Here is a 21,639-nt window from a genome sequence, read left to right on the forward strand (position 1 = left end):
CACTGAGCAGATGTACCCAGGTGTCACTGCAGGACAGGATTCGATTATTGTGTTGTGTATGTTCCGCTCCAGTATACACCGATGAGCACCTGGACCTATAACCACTGAGGCGTGTCTGACCCCTGACCTGTTATACAGTGAGCCGATGTGCCCAGGTGTCACTGCAGGACAGGATGTGATTATTGTGTTGTGTACGTTCCGCTCCAGTATACACCGATGAGAACCTGGACCTATAACCACTGAGGCGTGTCTGACCCCTGACCTGTTGTACAGTGAGCAGATGTGCCCAGGTGTCACTGCAGGACAGGATGTGATTATTGTGTTGTGTACGTTCCGCTCCAGTATACACCGATGAGCACCTGGACCTATAACCACTGAGGCGTGTCTGACCCCTGACCTGTTATACAGTGAGCAGATGTACCCAGGTGTCACTGCAGGACAGGATGTGATTATTGTGTTGTGTACGTTCCGCTCCAGTATACACCGATGAGCACCTGGACCTATAACCACTGAGGCGTGTCTGACCCCTGACCTGTTATATAGTGAGCAGATGTACCCAAGTGTCACTGCAGGACAGGATGTGATTATTGTGTTGTGTACGTTCCGCTCCAGTATACACCGATGAGCACCTGGACCTATAACCACTGAGGCGTGTCTGACCCCTGACCTGTTATACAGTGAGCAGATGTGCCCAGGTGTCACTACAGGACAGGATGTGATTATTGTGTTGTGTACGTTCCGCTTCAGTATACACCGATGAGCACCTGGACCTATAACCACTGAGGCGTGTCTGACCCTGACCTGTTATACAGTGAGCAGATGTACCCAGGTGTCACTGCAGGACAGGATGTGATTATTGTGTTGTGTACGTTCCGCTTCAGTATACACTGATGAGCACCTGGACCTATAACCTCTGAGGCGTGTCTGACCCCTGACCTGTTATACAGTGAGCAGATGTGCCCAGGTGTCACTGCAGGACAGGATTCGATTATTGTGTTGTGTACGTTCCCCTCCAGTATACACCGATGAGCACCTGGACCTATAACCACTGAGGCGTGTCTGACCCCTGACCTGTTATACAGTGAGCAGATGTGCCCAGGTGTCACTGCAGGACAGGATTCGATTATTGTGTTGTGTACGTTCCGCTCCAGTATACACCGATGAGCACCTGGACCTATAACCACTGAGGCGTGTCTGACCCCTGACCTGTTGTACAGTGAGCAGATGTACCCAGGTGTCACTGCAGGACAGGATGTGATATTGTGTTGTGTATGTTCCGCTCCAGTATACACCGATGAGCACCTGGACCTAACCACTGAGGCGTGTCTGACCCCTGACCTGTTATACAGTGATCAGATGTACCCAGGTGTCACTGCAGGACAGGATGTGATATTGTGTTGTGTACGTTCCGCTCCAGTATACACCGATGAGCACCTGGACCTATAACCACTGAGGCGTGTCTGACCCCTGACCTGTTATACAGTGAGCAGATGTGCCCAGGTGTCACTGCAGGACAGGATGTGATATTGTGTTGTGTACGTTCCGCTCCAGTATACACCGATGAGCACCTGGACCTATAACCACTGAGGCGTGTCTGACCCCTGACCTGTTGTACAGTGAGCAGATGTGCCCAGGTGTCACTGCAGGACAGGATGTGATATTGTGTTGTGTACGTTCCGCTCCAGTATACACCGATGAGCACCTGGACCTATAACCACTGAGGCGTGTCTGACCCTGACCTGTTATACAGTGAGCAGATGTACCCAGGTGTCACTGCAGGACAGGATGTGATTATTGTGTTGTGTACGTTCCGCTTCAGTATACACCGATGAGCACCTGGACCTATAACCACTGAGGCGTGTCTGACCCCTGACCTGTTATACAGTGAGCAGATGTACCCAGGTGTCACTGCAGGACAGGATGTGATATTGTGTTGTGTACGTTCCGCTCCAGTATACACCGATGAGCACCTGGACCTATAACCACTGAGGCGTGTCTGACCCCTGACCTGTTGTACAGTGATCAGATGTACCCAGGTGTCACTGCAGGACAGGATGTGATATTGTGTTGTGTACGTTCCGCTCCAGTATACACCGATGAGCACCTGGACCTATAACCACTGAGGCGTGTCTGACCCCTGACCTGTTATACAGTGAGCAGATGTACCCAGGTGTCACTGCAGGACAGGATGTGATTATTGTGTTGTGTACGTTCCGCTCCAGTATACACCGATGAGCACCTGGACCTATAACCACTGAGGCGTGTCTGACCCCTGACCTGTTATACAGTGATCAGATGTACCCAGGTGTCACTGCAGGACAGGATGTGATATTGTGTTGTGTACGTTCCGCTCCAGTATACACCGATGAGCACCTGGACCTATAACCACTGAGGCGTGTCTGACCCCTGACCTGTTATACAGTGAGCAGATGTACCCAGGTGTCACTGCAGGACAGGATGTGATTATTGTGTTGTGTACGTTCCGCTCCAGTATACACCGATGAGCACCTGGACCTATAACCTCTGAGGCGTGTCTGACCCCTGACCTGTTATACACTGAGCAGATGTACCCAGGTGTCACTGCAGGACAGGATTCGATTATTGTGTTGTGTATGTTCCGCTCCAGTATACACCGATGAGCACCTGGACCTATAACCACTGAGGCGTGTCTGACCCCTGACCTGTTATACAGTGAGCCGATGTGCCCAGGTGTCACTGCAGGACAGGATGTGATTATTGTGTTGTGTACGTTCCGCTCCAGTATACACCGATGAGAACCTGGACCTATAACCACTGAGGCGTGTCTGACCCTGACCTGTTATACAGTGAGCAGATGTACCCAGGTGTCACTGCAGGACAGGATGTGATATTGTGTTGTGTATGTTCTGCTCCAGTATATAAAGCATAATGTTGTCTTCTAGATATTTGGAGCTATAGAAGGAGAAGAACCCATTGGATTTCCTGTTGGGGGAAGCACACAAAATATGAATGTAAGTTTTGGGCTGATTTTAATGTTCGTTTTCTGTTGTCTGCGTTTCCTTGTATGTTCCCTCTGCGGCCGGATGCGCCCGTATTGTTCTCCTGCGCATACTGGGGCTCGCCATGACTTCACTTTGTAGGCTGCCTGTCATCTCGTGTTACCTGCTGCCTCTCTGCCACCCGCTGCTTCCCAAAACTGAGATGGTCATTACCCCCTCCATGTCCTCTGTTCCCCTAGTGCGATGTCTGGGTGTTCTCCCTGCCTCTGCCGTCTCTTCTCCCATTCTCGTCGCGTCCATCTCCCCAATATATCTAGGATTAGCCCCTTTCTCACCCCGGAAGCCAATAAAACCCTCACCCATGCCCCGATCATATATCGCCATGGTTATTGTAATCTACTCCTCACTGGCCTATCAATGTCTGCTTACCCCCTTCCCCCTTCAGTCCATCCTAAATACTGGTGACTTATTCGTTCCCCCTCTGCTGCTCCCTCTGCCGGTCTCTCCACTGACTCCCTGTATCTCACAGAATTATATTCACCTTATAAATCCTCAATCTGTCCTCCACTCCCTCCATCTCCAGCCTCACTGCACCTCACACTTCCTACATCTCCAGCCTCACTGCACCTCACACTCCCTACATCTCCAGCGTCACTGCACCTCACACTCCCTACATCTCCAGCGTCACTGCACCTCACACTCCCTACATCTCCAGCGTCACTGCACCTCACACTCCCTACATCTCCAGCCTCACTGCACCTCACACTCCCTACATCTCCAGCCTCACTGCACCTCACACTCCCTACATCTCCAGCCTCACTGCACCTCACACTCCCTACATCTCCAGCCTCACTGCACCTCACACTCCCTCCATCTCCAGCCTCACTGCACCTCACACTCCCTCCATCTCCAGCCTCACTGCACCTCACACTCCCTCCATCTCCAGCCTCACTGCACCTCACACTCCCTCCATCTCCAGCCTCACTGCACCTCACACTCCCTCCATCTCCAGCCTCACTGCACCTCACACTCCCTCCATCTCCAGCCTCACTGCACCTCACACTCCCTCCATCTCCAGCCTCACTGCACCTCACACTCCCTCCATCTCCAGCCTCACTGCACCTCACACTCCCTCCATCTCCAGCCTCACTGCACCTCACACTCCCTCCATCTCCAGCCTCACTGCACCTCACACTCCCTCCATCTCCAGCCTCACTGCACCTCACACTCCCTCCATCTCCAGCCTCACTGCACCTCACACTCCCTCCAATGATTGCTGCCTCACCCCCTCCCACGCCCGACTCCAGCATTTCTCCCGGGCTGACCCTCTCCTCTGGAATGCCCTCCCGCCCTCCATCAGACACTCACCCACCTTCTCAGCCTTCAGGCATCTAAAAATCCCTTGTACTTTGTAATGTCCCTGCCCGGGCACAGTGCCGCACAACCCTTGCGGTGCCCTGTAAGTGAGAGGTGGTAATCTAGTTTTGTGACTTGCAGCCAGGCTGTGTGATGGAAAGTGTTCATATATTGCATGTCTGAGCCTTCCCTAATTGATTCCCTGCAGCTGGAGTCCACAGTGATCCCGTACCTGCAGGCGCTGTCCCACTTCAGAGAGGACGTTCGTCAGATTGCCAGAGAGCACAAAGGTGAGAGCGGCTGGTATATAACTCTGTCCTGTGCACAGTCACCAGCCTTTACTCGCGCCCTTCATGGCTAATAGGATTGTACCCAGTGTCACTAGAGGGACGATCTGTACCAGCCATGGAGTGGTCAGCCCGGGTTCTGTAGGGGCACCTTTACATGACCCCAGCTAGTAATGGCTTTACGTATAGGCTCTGTAGTATAGTTGCTGCAAGTAATGGATTATAATACAGGATTTGAATCCATATTTTCACCCATCTGATATAGATTTGAATTACACATTTCGTCTTCCATCTCTCCTCTTATAAGTGGATTTCTGTGGGGGTAAATGTCTCACCAGCTACCCGGGCTTGTTGTCTCTCAGTCATTTATTTTTGTGATTTAAGGGCTGGTGTTAGGACACAACGTCCGCACAATACTACACCTTATGTCATTATTAATGTTTCCCCACCAGTGTTAGGAGTGCTGCAGCTGTGCGATGCTCTGCGTGATGACGTCCTCCCAGACCTGGGCGTGCGGCTAGAAGACCATGAAGGTAACCGGCAGGGTATTATGTTTGTATACAAAATCGTGGTCCTAAGATTGACTGAGACCGGCCATAGGCACAAATACAGGCACCAAAGAACACAGCGAGTACAATAAATGTGATCTGTAACCATTATAGGTTCTAGGTTCCTGTATGTTGCAGTGCGCAGAGCTTTGTGCCATTCCCTGTATGGATTATAACACCGCAGTGATGCCACTATGCCATTCCCTGTATGGGTTATAACACTGCAGTGATACCACTATGCCATTCCCTGTATGGGTTATAACACTGCAGTGATACCACTATGCCATTCCCTGTATGGGTTATAACACTGCAGTTATACCACTATGCCATGCCCTGTATGGGTTATAACACTGCAGTGATGCCACTGTGCCATGCCCTGTATGGGTTATAACACTGCAGTGATGCCACTGTGCCATGCCCTGTATGGGTTATAACACTGCAGTGATGCCACTGTGCCCTGCCCTGTATGGGTTATAACACTGCAGTGATACCACTATGCCATTCCCTGTATGGGTTATAACACTGCAGTGATACCACTATGCCATTCCCTGTATGGGTTATAACACTGCAGTGATGCCACTATGCCATTCCCTGTATGGGTTATAACACTGCAGTGATGCCACTATGCCATTCCCTGTATGGGTTATAACACTGCAGTGATACCACTATGCCATTCCCTGTATGGGTTATAACACTGCAGTGATGCCACTGTGCCATGCCCTGTATGGGTTATAACACTGCAGTGATGTCACTGTGCCATGCCCTGTATGGTTTATAACACTGCAGTGATGCCACTATGCCATGCCCTGTATGGGTTATAACACTGCAGTGTATGGGTTATGTATACAAGTAGGACTGTTGCGCACTGGACTGGGTACTAATAGGTCAATAAGCTGGCGGGGTGGGCTACCCTTAAGGAGAAGGGTGTCTGGCCTTCTAATAATATATATATCAGAATCATAAATGCACTCAGAGAATCCCTTTGTGTGTGTTTAAATAAACTGGAGGGATAGTAAATCTAAAAAAAATAGTATTTATATTTGAATATCAAGAACTGAATGGATAAATAGATATAGAAGAATTCGAATGAAAGTCTTTGCACAAGCAGAGAGGTTCAACTCCACTATGTAAAAACAGAAATATGTCCACTGGGATGTTATTAGTCACTATGGGTGTTGGGGTGCTTTCCAGTCTTAGGGCACTGGATTTGCACAGGTTTTCATGAAATCTCCTAGTGTTGGGCACTGGGGATGGGTAATGATGGTATATCAGTCCGATTGTTGATGTGTCATATACTATTGTGGTCACACTCGCTTGCGGCGTCCCGCTCGATTTTGTGTGCCCAGGGTGATGCGAGGTGTAGAATAGTGGTGCCCGGGGAGATCTTCCTGGAGCAGAGAGTACGGCCCTGGAGTGAAGGGGCAGCGTTCTCTTGACTGAGGGACCCGTGCCGGGCGCACACGCCGGCGGCAGCGTGATTGAACAGACTGCCTCCGTCAGAGCGCTTCGGTACAGGTCACTGTAGTCTAGGTGAAGAAGTGCCGGTTAGGGTTTCAGGGGAACCAGGGACCTCGCACCCTATCCCAAGGGAAGCGACTCACCTTACCTTCACTGGCGCAGTACGCCGATTATGCCCCTCACCGGCTTTTGTTGATCGTGGGATTCTTCCTAGTGTAGTGGATGCTTCCGGGTCCCGTGATCAGATGTCAGCTGGTGTCCGGATGTGTAATAGCACGTTGCGGTGGAGAGATGTTACTTCTCCAGGTAGTAAGTAAATAATTTGTGTTGCAATCGTCTCTGATGATGCTTGCTAACGCATTTCAACCCACGTAGGGTCTTCTTCTGAGCAGCGGTAATGAATCGTATATGGTGAGAGCAGCTATAAATGATAGATGTAGATCACGCCTCTCTAATGATCGGTCCTCACTGGTCTCAATGTGGTTGGCTATGTGCCTGCACCGATTTCAGAGTGGATGTGGGATGTGTCAGTCAGAGAATGAGCTCAGCTACTATACCCTGTATGGATTATAACACTGCAGTGATGTCACTGTGCCATGCCCTGTATGGATTATAACACTGCAGTGATGTCACTGTGCCATGCCCTGTATGGATTATAACACTGCAGTGATGTCACTGTGCCATGCCCTGTATGGATTATAACACTGCAGTGATGTCACTGTGCCATGCCCTGTATGGATTATAACACTGCAGTGATGTCACTGTGCCATGCCCTGTATGGATTATAACACTGCAGTGATGTCACTGTGCCATGCCCTGTATGGATTATAACACTGCAGTGATGTCACTGTGCCATGCCCTGTATGGATTATAACACTGCAGTGATGTCACTGTGCCATGCCCTGTATGGATTATAACACTGCAGTGATGTCACTGTGCCATGCCCTGTATGGATTATAACACTGCAGTGATGTCACTGTGCCATGCCCTGTATGGATTATAACACTGCAGTGATGTCACTGTGCCATGCCCTGTATGGATTATAACACTGCAGTGATGTCACTGTGCCATGCCCTGTATGGATTATAACACTGCAGTGATGTCACTGTGCCATGCCCTGTATGGATTATAACACTGCAGTGATGTCACTGTGCCATGCCCTGTATGGATTATAACACTGCAGTGATGTCACTGTGCCATGCCCTGTATGGATTATAACACTGCAGTGATGTCACTGTGCCATGCCCTGTATGGATTATAACACTGCAGTGATGTCACTGTGCCATGCCCTGTATGGATTATAACACTGCAGTGATGTCACTGTGCCATGCCCTGTATGGATTATAACACTGCAGTGATGTCACTGTGCCATGCCCTGTATGGATTATAACACTGCAGTGATGTCACTGTGCCATGCCCTGTATGGATTATAACACTGCAGTGATGTCACTGTGCCATGCCCTGTATGGATTATAACACTGCAGTGATGTCACTGTGCCATGCCCTGTATGGATTATAACACTGCAGTGATGTCACTGTGCCATGCCCTGTATGGATTATAACACTGCAGTGATGTCACTGTGCCATGCCCTGTATGGATTATAACACTGCAGTGATGTCACTGTGCCATGCCCTGTATGGATTATAACACTGCAGTGATGTCACTGTGCCATGCCCTGTATGGATTATAACACTGCAGTGATGTCACTGTGCCATGCCCTGTATGGATTATAACACTGCAGTGATGTCACTGTGCCATGCCCTGTATGGATTATAACACTGCAGTGATGTCACTGTGCCATGCCCTGTATGGATTATAACACTGCAGTGATGTCACTGTGCCATGCCCTGTATGGATTATAACACTGCAGTGATGTCACTGTGCCATGCCCTGTATGGATTATAACACTGCAGTGATGTCACTGTGCCATGCCCTGTATGGATTATAACACTGCAGTGATGTCACTGTGCCATGCCCTGTATGGATTATAACACTGCAGTGATGTCACTGTGCCATGCCCTGTATGGATTATAACACTGCAGTGATGTCACTGTGCCATGCCCTGTATGGATTATAACACTGCAGTGATGTCACTGTGCCATGCCCTGTATGGATTATAACACTGCAGTGATGTCACTGTGCCATGCCCTGTATGGATTATAACACTGCAGTGATGTCACTGTGCCATGCCCTGTATGGATTATAACACTGCAGTGATGTCACTGTGCCATGCCCTGTATGGATTATAACACTGCAGTGATGTCACTGTGCCATGCCCTGTATGGATTATAACACTGCAGTGATGTCACTGTGCCATGCCCTGTATGGATTATAACACTGCAGTGATGTCACTGTGCCATGCCCTGTATGGATTATAACACTGCAGTGATGTCACTGTGCCATGCCCTGTATGGATTATAACACTGCAGTGATGTCACTGTGCCATGCCCTGTATGGATTATAACACTGCAGTGATGTCACTGTGCCATGCCCTGTATGGATTATAACACTGCAGTGATGTCACTGTGCCATGCCCTGTATGGATTATAACACTGCAGTGATGTCACTGTGCCATGCCCTGTATGGATTATAACACTGCAGTGATGTCACTGTGCCATGCCCTGTATGGATTATAACACTGCAGTGATGTCACTGTGCCATGCCCTGTATGGATTATAACACTGCAGTGATGTCACTGTGCCATGCCCTGTATGGATTATAACACTGCAGTGATGTCACTGTGCCATGCCCTGTATGGATTATAACACTGCAGTGATGTCACTGTGCCATGCCCTGTATGGATTATAACACTGCAGTGATGTCACTGTGCCATGCCCTGTATGGATTATAACACTGCAGTGATGTCACTGTGCCATGCCCTGTATGGATTATAACACTGCAGTGATGTCACTGTGCCATGCCCTGTATGGATTATAACACTGCAGTGATGTCACTGTGCCATGCCCTGTATGGATTATAACACTGCAGTGATGTCACTGTGCCATGCCCTGTATGGATTATAACACTGCAGTGATGTCACTGTGCCATGCCCTGTATGGATTATAACACTGCAGTGATGTCACTGTGCCATGCCCTGTATGGATTATAACACTGCAGTGATGTCACTGTGCCATGCCCTGTATGGATTATAACACTGCAGAGAGTACGGCCCTGGAGTGAAGGGGCAGCGTTCTCTTGACTGAGGGACCCGTGCCGGGCGCACACGCCGGCGGCAGCGTGATTGAACAGACTGCCTCCGTCAGAGCGCTTCGGTACAGGTCACTGTAGTCTAGGTGAAGAAGTGCCGGTTAGGGTTTCAGGGGAACCAGGGACCTCGCACCCTATCCCAAGGGAAGCGACTCACCTTACCTTCACTGGCGCAGTACGCCGATTATGCCCCTCACCGGCTTTTGTTGATCGTGGGATTCTTCCTAGTGTAGTGGATGCTTCCGGGTCCCGTGATCAGATGTCAGCTGGTGTCCGGATGTGTAATAGCACGTTGCGGTGGAGAGATGTTACTTCTCCAGGTAGTAAGTAAATAATTTGTGTTGCAATCGTCTCTGATGATGCTTGCTAACGCATTTCAACCCACGTAGGGTCTTCTTCTGAGCAGCGGTAATGAATCGTATATGGTGAGAGCAGCTATAAATGATAGATGTAGATCACGCCTCTCTAATGATCGGTCCTCACTGGTCTCAATGTGGTTGGCTATGTGCCTGCACCGATTTCAGAGTGGATGTGGGATGTGTCAGTCAGAGAATGAGCTCAGCTACTATACCCTGTATGGATTATAACACTGCAGTGATGTCACTGTGCCATGCCCTGTATGGATTATAACACTGCAGTGATGTCACTGTGCCATGCCCTGTATGGATTATAACACTGCAGTGATGTCACTGTGCCATGCCCTGTATGGATTATAACACTGCAGTGATGTCACTGTGCCATGCCCTGTATGGATTATAACACTGCAGTGATGTCACTGTGCCATGCCCTGTATGGATTATAACACTGCAGTGATGTCACTGTGCCATGCCCTGTATGGATTATAACACTGCAGTGATGTCACTGTGCCATGCCCTGTATGGATTATAACACTGCAGTGATGTCACTGTGCCATGCCCTGTATGGATTATAACACTGCAGTGATGTCACTGTGCCATGCCCTGTATGGATTATAACACTGCAGTGATGTCACTGTGCCATGCCCTGTATGGATTATAACACTGCAGTGATGTCACTGTGCCATGCCCTGTATGGATTATAACACTGCAGTGATGTCACTGTGCCATGCCCTGTATGGATTATAACACTGCAGTGATGTCACTGTGCCATGCCCTGTATGGATTATAACACTGCAGTGATGTCACTGTGCCATGCCCTGTATGGATTATAACACTGCAGTGATGTCACTGTGCCATGCCCTGTATGGATTATAACACTGCAGTGATGTCACTGTGCCATGCCCTGTATGGATTATAACACTGCAGTGATGTCACTGTGCCATGCCCTGTATGGATTATAACACTGCAGTGATGTCACTGTGCCATGCCCTGTATGGATTATAACACTGCAGTGATGTCACTGTGCCATGCCCTGTATGGATTATAACACTGCAGTGATGTCACTGTGCCATGCCCTGTATGGATTATAACACTGCAGTGATGTCACTGTGCCATGCCCTGTATGGATTATAACACTGCAGTGATGTCACTGTGCCATGCCCTGTATGGATTATAACACTGCAGTGATGTCACTGTGCCATGCCCTGTATGGATTATAACACTGCAGTGATGTCACTGTGCCATGCCCTGTATGGATTATAACACTGCAGTGATGTCACTGTGCCATGCCCTGTATGGATTATAACACTGCAGTGATGTCACTGTGCCATGCCCTGTATGGATTATAACACTGCAGTGATGTCACTGTGCCATGCCCTGTATGGATTATAACACTGCAGTGATGTCACTGTGCCATGCCCTGTATGGATTATAACACTGCAGTGATGTCACTGTGCCATGCCCTGTATGGATTATAACACTGCAGTGATGTCACTGTGCCATGCCCTGTATGGATTATAACACTGCAGTGATGTCACTGTGCCATGCCCTGTATGGATTATAACACTGCAGTGATGTCACTGTGCCATGCCCTGTATGGATTATAACACTGCAGTGATGTCACTGTGCCATGCCCTGTATGGATTATAACACTGCAGTGATGTCACTGTGCCATGCCCTGTATGGATTATAACACTGCAGTGATGTCACTGTGCCATGCCCTGTATGGATTATAACACTGCAGTGATGTCACTGTGCCATGCCCTGTATGGATTATAACACTGCAGTGATGTCACTGTGCCATGCCCTGTATTGGCTATAACAGATGTACAGCCATTGGTAAGTACCTGACAGTCAGGACAATGCGGAATTCATCAGCAGGATTGTCTCTTTCTGACATAGAAATATAGGTCACATCATGTCTTGCCTAGCTGTTGGGTGTGCTGGGACTTATAGTCCAACAGTAATCAGAGACACAGCTTTTCCTTAGTCAGGGGTAAGCAGCTTTGTGACATCAACAGTTTATGTGAAACATTCTGTGTTTTAGGGCTTCCAACCGTGGTCAAACTTGTGGACAAAGAAACTTTGCTGAAGGAAAAAGAGGAAAAGAAAAAGGTAACAGGTCGGCTCCCCTGTGTCCAATTGTGCTCCTACTTTATAATATATCACTGCAGCGTCCATTTGTGCCCCTACTTCATAATATATCGCTGCAGCGTCCATTTGTGTCCCTACTTCATAATATATCACTGCAGTGTCCATTTGTGTCTTTACTTTATAATATATCACTGCAGCGTCCATTTGTGCTCCTACTTCATAATATATCACTGCAGTGTCCATTTGTGTCTTTACTTCATAATATATCACTGCAGCGTCCATTTGTGCCCCTACTTCATAATATATCACTGCAGTGTCCATTTGTGCCCCTACTTCATAATATATCACTGCAGTGTCCATTTGTGCCCCTACTTCATAATATATCGCTGCAGCGTCCATTTGTGCCCCTACTTCATAATATATCACTGCAGCGTCCATTTGTGTCTTTACTTCATAATATATCACTGCAGCGTCCATTTGCGCCCCTACTTCATAATATATCGCTGCAGCGTCCATTTGTGCCCCAACTTCATAATATATCGCTGCAGTGTCCATTTGTGTCTTTACTTTATAATATATCACTGCAGCATCCATTTGTGCCCCTACTTTATAATATATCACTGCAGTGTCCATTTGTGCCCCTACTTCATAATATATCACTGCAGTGTCCATTTGTGTCCCTACTTCATAATATATCACTGCAGTGTCCATTTGTGCCCCTACTTCATAATATATCACTGCAGTGTCCATTTGTGCCCCTACTTCATAATATATCGCTGCAGTGTCCATTTGTGCCCCTACTTCATAATATATCACTGCAGCGTCCATTTGTGCCCCTACTTCATAATATATCACTGCAGTGTCCATTTGTGTCTTTACTTCATAATATATCACTGCAGCGTCCATTTGTGCCCCTACTTCATAATATATCGCTGCAGCGTCCATTTGTGCCCCTACTTCATAATATATCGCTGCAGCGTCCATTTGTGCCCCTACTTCATAATATATCGCTGCAGCGTCCATTTGTGCCCCTACTTCATAATATATCGCTGCAGCGTCCATTTGTGCCCCTACTTCATAATATATCGCTGCAGCGTCCATTTGTGCCCCTACTTCATAATATATCGCTGCAGCGTCCATTTGTGCCCCTACTTCATAATATATCGCTGCAGCGTCCATTTGTGTCCCTACTTCATAATATATCGCTGCAGCGTCCATTTGTGCCCCTACTTCATAATATATCGCTGCAGCGTCCATTTGTGCCCCTACTTCATATTATATCGCTGCAGTGTCCATTTGTGTCCCTACTTCATAATATATCGCTGCAGTGTCCATTTGTGTCCCTACTTCATAATATATCGCTGCAGTGTCCATTTGTGCCCCTACTTCATAATATATCGCTGCAGCGTCCATTTGTGCCCCTACTTCATAATATATCGCTGCAGCGTCCATTTGTGCCCCTACTTCATAATATATCGCTGCAGCGTCCATTTGTGTCCCTACTTCATAATATATCGCTGCAGCGTCCATTTGTGCCCCTACTTCATAATATATCGCTGCAGCGTCCATTTGTGCCCCTACTTCATATTATATCGCTGCAGTGTCCATTTGTGTCCCTACTTCATAATATATCACTGCAGTGTCCATTTGTGTCCCTACTTCATAATATATCGCTGCAGTGTCCATTTGTGTCCCTACTTCATAATATATCGCTGCAGTGTCCATTTGTGTCCCTACTTCATAATATATCGCTGCAGTGTCCATTTGTGCCCCTACTTCATAATATATCGCTGCAGCGTCCATTTGTTTCCCTACTACATAAATACAAGAGAATGACACCGATAATTAGGGCCCACACTCCACCATCAAATTTATAGCTGCCAAAAATGACGCTGTTCCTCTCCAGCTCCTCCGCCACGCAGCAGCCTGTTACAGACTGAGCCCCCTCACTACAAACGCTGAGACAACGTTCTTTGTTTATCATTTAAACAGGCAGAATTTATTATACCAAATATACAGTAATAAAATGACAATAAAAATACAATTCATCTCCTTTGTTAGAACTACTTATATTTAGGAATAAACAATCCCATACAGGGCAATATACAGAGGAGATCGGAGCCCTGTGCTACTTGTCTCTGCCATGTAATATCCTTCTATTAATCCGTATATCTGTGTGCGGTAAAGTGCTGGAGGCTGACGTCCCAATCTGCTGCCGGTGATGTCTGTACCTTAGCGCGAGCTGTTGGCGTCTCACCAGACCGGTTTATCTAATAAGGCGGAAGCTGTAACTTTGGCATGAAAGTAGTTAGATGCACATTTTATATTGATCACTGAAGTGTAATAAACACGCGGCTAATCTGACTTTAATTGACTTCCACCATTTTACTGCTCGGTTATATGATGTTATTTCTAGGCAGCGCTACCTACAGAGAGCAATGTACTATTTACTCCATATTGTACGATGGATCCAGACTCTGCCCACTTTTATCATTAGCGAAATGTATGACTGTCAGAGACTCGTACTAGCAACTTAATGGGGGCTGTTATGAACTGCTGTAACCCATAGCAACCACTTTCTAACTGATCCTGCAAGCAGAAATCTGAAAGAAAGCAAATGTCGGGTTTCCGTGGGTAACAGCATCTTTCTGAGCACCAGTGCACCCCCCCCCCCCCCCGATTTTCATAAATGACCTATTCTTAAATGTGTTTTGTGTTTAAACTGTATAAACAAACTCCCAATAATGTAATGACTGTTACTACATAAAACGATTTTCTGCTATAAGCGATAATCCACACTGACTTACCAAATAAACCTTTACCAACCGTGCACTGTCTTATTTGTTGTATCAGTTGTTTTTAACCCGCTAGATGAGTGTTATGGTGTGTCTCCCCAGCTACGTTACACTAAATTGCTGAACCTATAACTAAAAGATAATAATAACCTAATGGACGACCTTATACCTGTTTGTGTATTTTTCCTCTTTCCAGGCTGAGGAAGAGAAGAGAAGGAAAAAAGAAGAAGCTGCAAGAAAAAAACAGGAACAGGAGGTAAACCTGTCCTGTGTGGTGGAGACGCTGTAAGTCTTGTATGGTGCAACTTGCCGAAAAGGATGTTGCAAGAGCTGGAGAAGATTTGCTGCGCACCGGGCTAATAAACCGCCAGTTTAGGGGCTGCACCACTGCGTATAAGAATGCAACGTAGTGACCGGCATCCGCACTCAGGCCATGATTCAGAGCCGGACGCTCTAACACAGCGCTCGCTCTGAATCAGGGCCGTGGCCTCCTGGCCGCTCGCATAGCTGTGGGTCACCACCCACAGCTATAGCGAGCGGCCAAAAAGATGGTCGCGATGGTCAAGACCATCGCGACCATCGGGCTTGCGACAAGACCCTTGTGGTAGGGTCTCGTTGCCGCAAGCCATGGAGTGCTTTCGGCTCTATCAGCCGAGAGCACTCCCACTGACATCACTTGTGATGTCAGTGGGGCCGGCCCCAGACGGTAGGTGTTCCCATGGGAACGCCTCCGTCTGGGCAGCCAAGCCCCTGGCACACCCACCAAAGGGGGCATGCTGTCACTCACCATCGACAGCACGCCCCCTTTGTAGCGAGACCCGGAGCGACGGCTTGGCCGTCGCTATCCGGGTCTCGCGCATTCGCACGACGGAGCCAGCTCCCTCGTGCGCATGAGCACTGGGCCAACATCGACCCGCTTGCGAGCGCTCAGCGCTCGCGAGCGGGTCTGAATCAGGCCCTCAGTCTGTCATTATTCAGTTCTAGCGCTGCTCCTGGTGAATTTATAGCTGCAGTTTTAGGCATCTGTTGCCCAGTGGTAAGATGATCACAAGACGTCTGTACCCCCACGTGTTAGGGTTACAGTATAATAATACAGGGCCATCAGTTTGTACATCACATAAAGCTTATGGTGAGGCAGCAGCTCTTACAGACAATGGGAGGAAGTTCCGTTTCCTTTCTGCTTCTATTTTCTCCACCAATAATCTGATCAACGTGACACTGATCTCTCATGACGGAAGGGACACTTCCCAAAGCTTCAGGATCACATGCAGCCACGAGTGCTCTGAGCCCTGCACAAGTCTGTACAGACAGCGGTTACTATAGCGCTATATGTATTTTCTACACGTCGGATATAGAGCAGAATAACAAAATACAGAATGTTTGTGAGGATAAATCGGTGAATACAAATCTTATCCTGTATCTGGAAGGACAATGCAGCCACCTATTTTTCCTCCCTTCTTTTAAATATTGCGCTAGTGAAAGCGCTGATGACATTTTGCGAGGAAAGACCTAAAATAATGAGAAGGAACGTGCTGCTTTTTAGTACTGGATGGATCATGAAGGGGTCTCTAAAAACTAAAATTTGGATCAGTCATTGTCCATTAACATTTTCTAATTAAATAACCCATTACTATTAATTTGCCGCACTGTAAAGCTGTGTGCGCCCTGCGTTCGGAGATATTTTCAGTGTAACGCGTAATTGCTGCCTGATAGAAGCTGAGGCGTAAAGCACATGACTGTCTGCAGATATGTCCTGATTATCTTACGCTGCGCTATTGTCAGACTGTCCTCTGGTTTTGTTCCCGCAGGCCGCAAAACTGGCGAAGATGAAGATCTGTCCAAGTGAAATGTATAAGACGGAAAGTGACCGATACTCCAAGTTTGATGATACAGTGAGTGTCCCGCTGGTTGTAGAGTTTTATGTGGACTCCTAGAAAAGAGGATGAAATTAAACAAAAAAAAGGTGCATTACGTTGAGTTTACAATGCACCTCATTACCCAGAAATAGGGGGAGGGGGTAGTGTAATACACAATCGTGGCCTTAAAATGCAGCAGTGAGCTGTAATAAGCAGATAATGGATAACCTGGCTGTGCCCGTCTGCTGTGACCACCATCTGGGGCTACAGGGTATGTGTGTGTATTGGGCTGGAAATAGCCAGGGGGCACAATTCCCACAGGAGAGCCCGGGCCTTCCATTAGGGCACACCCATTCCCATAAAATGGTGTGGGCATGCCCCTTGCAGCATGTAAAGAGAGAGCTGGTATTCGCAGCTGGGCATGGCCACGAACCGCCACAGTTGATCACACTTCGCGGTATTGAGCCCCGACAGACCTCTCGGCGGCCCTGGCTGTGCCGAAATAATAACCAGAATGATTTCATCCTCCTGCTCGTTGCTACAGCTGTCACCTAATCATGCAGCATACGGACCACTTGGTGAGCTGGGAGGGGGGAAATGACATGGGGTCTGCAATGTGAATCATCCTGGTGGGTGTGGTCGGAATGGGTATGTAATACCGGCAGTTAAAATACCGACAGTGGCATCCTGATGACCCCCCTTCAAACCTAACCCCGCTATGCTGCCTAAACCTAACACCCCCCCCCCCCCCAGGGATAACAGCTAAGATGCCCCCGACTTACCGCGTTCGGGCTGGCCTCTGTCTGTATTTCGACACACATCTTGAATCCCATGTCAGGCTCCCTCCGTTGGGATTCAGACCGTCGGCTTGCCGTCCGCCGGTCTGCTAACTACATCCCGGTGTGGGCATTCTGGATGTGCCTATGGGTATTAATAACCCCTGCATTGTGGTTGCCCATGTTATAGCCCCCGGCACTAGGAGATTATATTCATAGTGCAGTGTAATTATAGATGTTGACTTGGTTGGGGGCTAAGTGTAAATCTAAGGGTGCCCACAGGTAATCTTGTGTTCTAGGCTAGAATGTCTCCCAATGCTGTGCCAAGGAGGGCTGGGAAGCCAGTATCACCAGGGGCAGGCAACCTTTAGCACTAGTGCCACATGGTGGCATCTGAGGATGTTTTGAGTGGCACCTTTGGTGTCAGTCCATCTCCCACTAGGCCACATCACTGTCCTACTCCACCACCGTCCCTCAGAGAGGAGACCGTTTTGGAGGGTTAGACCCTCTCCAAACAGAAGAGCCAAAGCGTGGCCTACATACCCAGCGAAGCCGGGGCCATTACTAGTTCCCATCTATTATATTTATATATGTTTGTGTGTGTTATATGGGTGGCGACACTCCGGAAACTTTTTTTGGTACGTATTGTTGTATGTCTGGCACCCAAAGAGAACAGCGGTGCCCACCCCTGACCAACCCTCGCATTGCACGGTTTGTGGGCTGGGTACTATTAATGCACAGGGCAGGACACCGCTCCCCAGTGGTCCAAGGACTGATATCAGATCGGAAACCTGGCGAATCCGTAGAACAAAGGTGCCCTGAGGGGGATCCCCGCAAATTCATATTAATCCCTTCTAGTCGTCATTAGACAAAGGGGAAAATTAAAATAGACTGTAATGGCAACAATGGAAGAACCTTGCTAGATAATAAGCTGCATTGCTCTCTGATCTATATAGTGAACTGCGGGGCACAGAGAATGCAGCCTGTTCAAGCGTCATGGAAGTTTTATTCTAATGAAAAGTTATATATCGCTGACTCGTTTACTAACATAGCTGATAACAGATCTTAGTAAGTTACAAGCGAGTTGTCCACTTCTAGATGACGTTGTTGTATTGGCGTTTTTATGTTTATCTTCTGTGCTGTACAGTCATGTTTCTATATAATCATACATTATTTTTTTGCGTGACTCGGACTGGGGACACAACTGCTTTCTGAGCACAGTTCTTTTATTGTGGAGAACACCGTACAGATCTGTAGCTGCAATGGGACGTGAGAATAAATAACACTGCCTGATTATGAGGATGCATGGCTGAAAAGCATAGAAGGAAGTCTGAGCGCTTAAAGCAGGTCGTTAGTAGAAGTTGCTGGAAAGTATGAGCAAGCCAATGACTGAGAGGCAGCTGACAGGATAAAGATTATTTTGTTATCTCGATGATTTGCCTCTTACAGCTTTGTCTGTGTTCTTCACCAGGGGTTTCCCACACACGATGCAGAGGGCAAGGAACTCAGTAAGGGCCAAACCAAAAAACTCAGGAAACTGTTCGAAGCTCAAGAAAAACTTTACCAAGAATATCTGCAAATGGTTCAGAATGGAAATGCCTAAATGTAACGCGGAGAAGGAAGTGCGCGATCAAATATTGTATGAGGCTGCAGCGGTATTTATTCATGCGCATTACCCGCTGGTGCGTATGCCATAATGGCAGGATGCAGGCAACAAGATGGCTTCCGGTGTCCATGATGTACCTCCAGGTTATCACCACTAGGTTATGGCACACTGTGGGTACTTCAGTTCCTATGCCATCCTGACTGTTATAATCACCAGCAAGGTGGATTTATCAGGCAGCTATAAACTGCCACTGAGGAGTAATAAACCCTGTATTACACCGCTTTGTGCCAGGCTGGGTTTTTCCTATAGTAAATATTTCACTTTAGGCAGCACATACAAAGTGGTAACTGTCACACTCATCCTCTCTTTGTGATGTCTTATATGTATAGATCAGTAACAGATGGGGGAGGGGTAATCAAAATATGAGTGTTAGGGGATGGGTTCGGGATTCTGGCAGTCAGTCAGTTAGGATACCGCCCTAGTGCCTAACGCTAACCCTCGCCCTAGTGCCTAACGCTAACCCTCGCCCTAGTGCCTAACGCTAACCCTCGCCCTAGTGCCTAACGCTAACCCTCGCCCTAGTGCCTAACGCTAACCCTCGCCCTAGTGCCTAACGCTAACCCTCCCCCTAGTGCCTAACGCTAACCCTCCCCCTAGTGCCTAACGCTAACCCTCCCCCTAGTGCCTAACGCTAACCCTCCCCCTAGTGCCTAACGCTAACCCTCCCCCTAGTGCCTAACGCTAACCCTCCCCCTAGTGCCTAACGCTAACCCTCCCCCTAGTGCCTAACGCTAACCCTCCCCCTAGTGCCTAACGCTAACCCTCCCCCTAGTGCCTAACGCTAACCCTCCCCCTAGTGCCTAACGCTAACCCTCCCCCTAGTGCCTAACGCTAACCCTCCCCCTAGTGCCTAACCCTAACCCTCCCCCTAACCCCGCTATTTACCTTCAGGATTCCTGTGGTTGGGATGCTGGCGCTGGGATTTTAACAGGTGTCGGGATTCCGGCGCCAGAATCCCCACGGTCCAGATATTGACCGCATCCCGATTGTTAGATATGCTGTGCAAGGTGAAAGTTAGTTAAGAATAATGCATGATCATTATATTCGTGCTTACTCAGCGTTGCCTGGGGTTTTATCTCCTCCTGTGTCTCTTATATCATTTTTCTCGGTTTTGTAGTAGTTACTGCTCTATCCCATCTACCCAACACCCACACATACTCTTCGTTCCATCTGTTTGCCTCTTGTTATCTGGGTGCCTCTCCCACTCTTTCTGTGCCCATCGCTCTACCTTCCCCTCCCTGTCTCTCATACTCTCCCTCTATGGGGTCAATCATCCATTAGGTGCGAGTTGGGTTCTGCGAGCCGCCCTCACGGCAGTCTTGCATTGTACAGTATATTAGCAATCCATGGAAATTCACTTATTTTGTGCAAATCCCCCTGAACAGGTGAAAAGGTAGGGACACAGGGCAGAACGTATGGTACAGCCCTCCCAATGAATAATCACACACGTGGAGGGGTTTATATAGCATAATTTGTCTTAATAAAGACGTCAGCTTTCAAGTGAATTTTCTCTAAACAGCTCAATAATGGGTAAAATGATGTGGGTCAGGTATGTGGAGGTGTAAATGATGTGGGACAGGTATGTGGAGGTGTAAATGATGTGGGACAGGTATGTGGGGGTGTAAATGATGTGGGACAGGTATGTGGAGGTGTAAATGATGTGGGACAGGTACGTGGAGGTGTAAATGATGTGGGACAGGTATGTGGCGGTGTAAATGATGTGGGACAGGTATGTGGAGGTGTAAATGATGGGGGACATGTATGGTGAAGTGTAAATGATGTGGGACAGTTATGTAGAGGTGTAACTGATGTGGGACAGGTATGTGGAGGTGTAAATGATGTGGGACAGTTATACAGAGGTGTAAATGATGTGGGACAGTTATACAGAGGTGTAAATGATGTGGGACAGGTATGTGGAGGTGTAAATTATGTAGGACAGGTATGTGGAGGTGTAAATTATATAGGACAGGTATGCAGAGGTGTAAATGATGTGGGACAGGTATGCGGAGGTTTAAATAATGTGGGGCAGGTTTGGTGAGGTGTAAATTATGTGGGACAGGCACACTGGGGTGTAAATGATGTGGGACAGACACGCGGAGGTGTAAATGATGTGGGGCAGGTTTGGTGAGGTGTAAATGATGTAGGACAGATGGGTGTTGTATTGATGGGAGAGGGATTTTTTAACGTGCAGATGAGATGTAAAAGTGTTTATTCCAAATTTTAACAACAAACGTGTATAAAAACACTGAAGGATTACTATA

At 48.0% G+C, this 21,639-nt stretch overlaps 1 protein-coding gene across 2 annotated transcripts in view; it reads left to right on the forward strand.

Annotated features, from left to right (window-relative positions):
• CARS1 (cysteinyl-tRNA synthetase 1) overlaps nucleotides 1-19,598 on the forward strand; it is a 67,408-nt gene extending 47,810 nt beyond the window's left edge. For both annotated transcript variants that reach the window (XM_088451805.1, XM_088451806.1), the window contains 7 exons: nucleotides 2,922-2,990; nucleotides 4,543-4,624; nucleotides 5,074-5,154; nucleotides 12,239-12,306; nucleotides 15,277-15,336; nucleotides 16,889-16,972; nucleotides 19,184-19,598. In XM_088451805.1, coding sequence (XP_088307931.1) covers nucleotides 2,922-2,990; nucleotides 4,543-4,624; nucleotides 5,074-5,154; nucleotides 12,239-12,306; nucleotides 15,277-15,336; nucleotides 16,889-16,972; nucleotides 19,184-19,315 — 576 coding nt within the window. In that variant the 3' untranslated portion in view covers nucleotides 19,316-19,598. The remainder of the gene's footprint in view (nucleotides 1-2,921; nucleotides 2,991-4,542; nucleotides 4,625-5,073; nucleotides 5,155-12,238; nucleotides 12,307-15,276; nucleotides 15,337-16,888; nucleotides 16,973-19,183) is intronic.
• Nucleotides 19,599-21,639: the final 2,041 nt, after the last annotated feature.

The sequence above is a fragment of the Taudactylus pleione genome, unplaced genomic scaffold (genome assembly GCF_031769625.1).
Source record: "Taudactylus pleione unplaced genomic scaffold, aTauple2 ptg000027l, whole genome shotgun sequence".
Taxonomy (NCBI): Eukaryota; Metazoa; Chordata; class Amphibia; order Anura; family Myobatrachidae; genus Taudactylus; species Taudactylus pleione.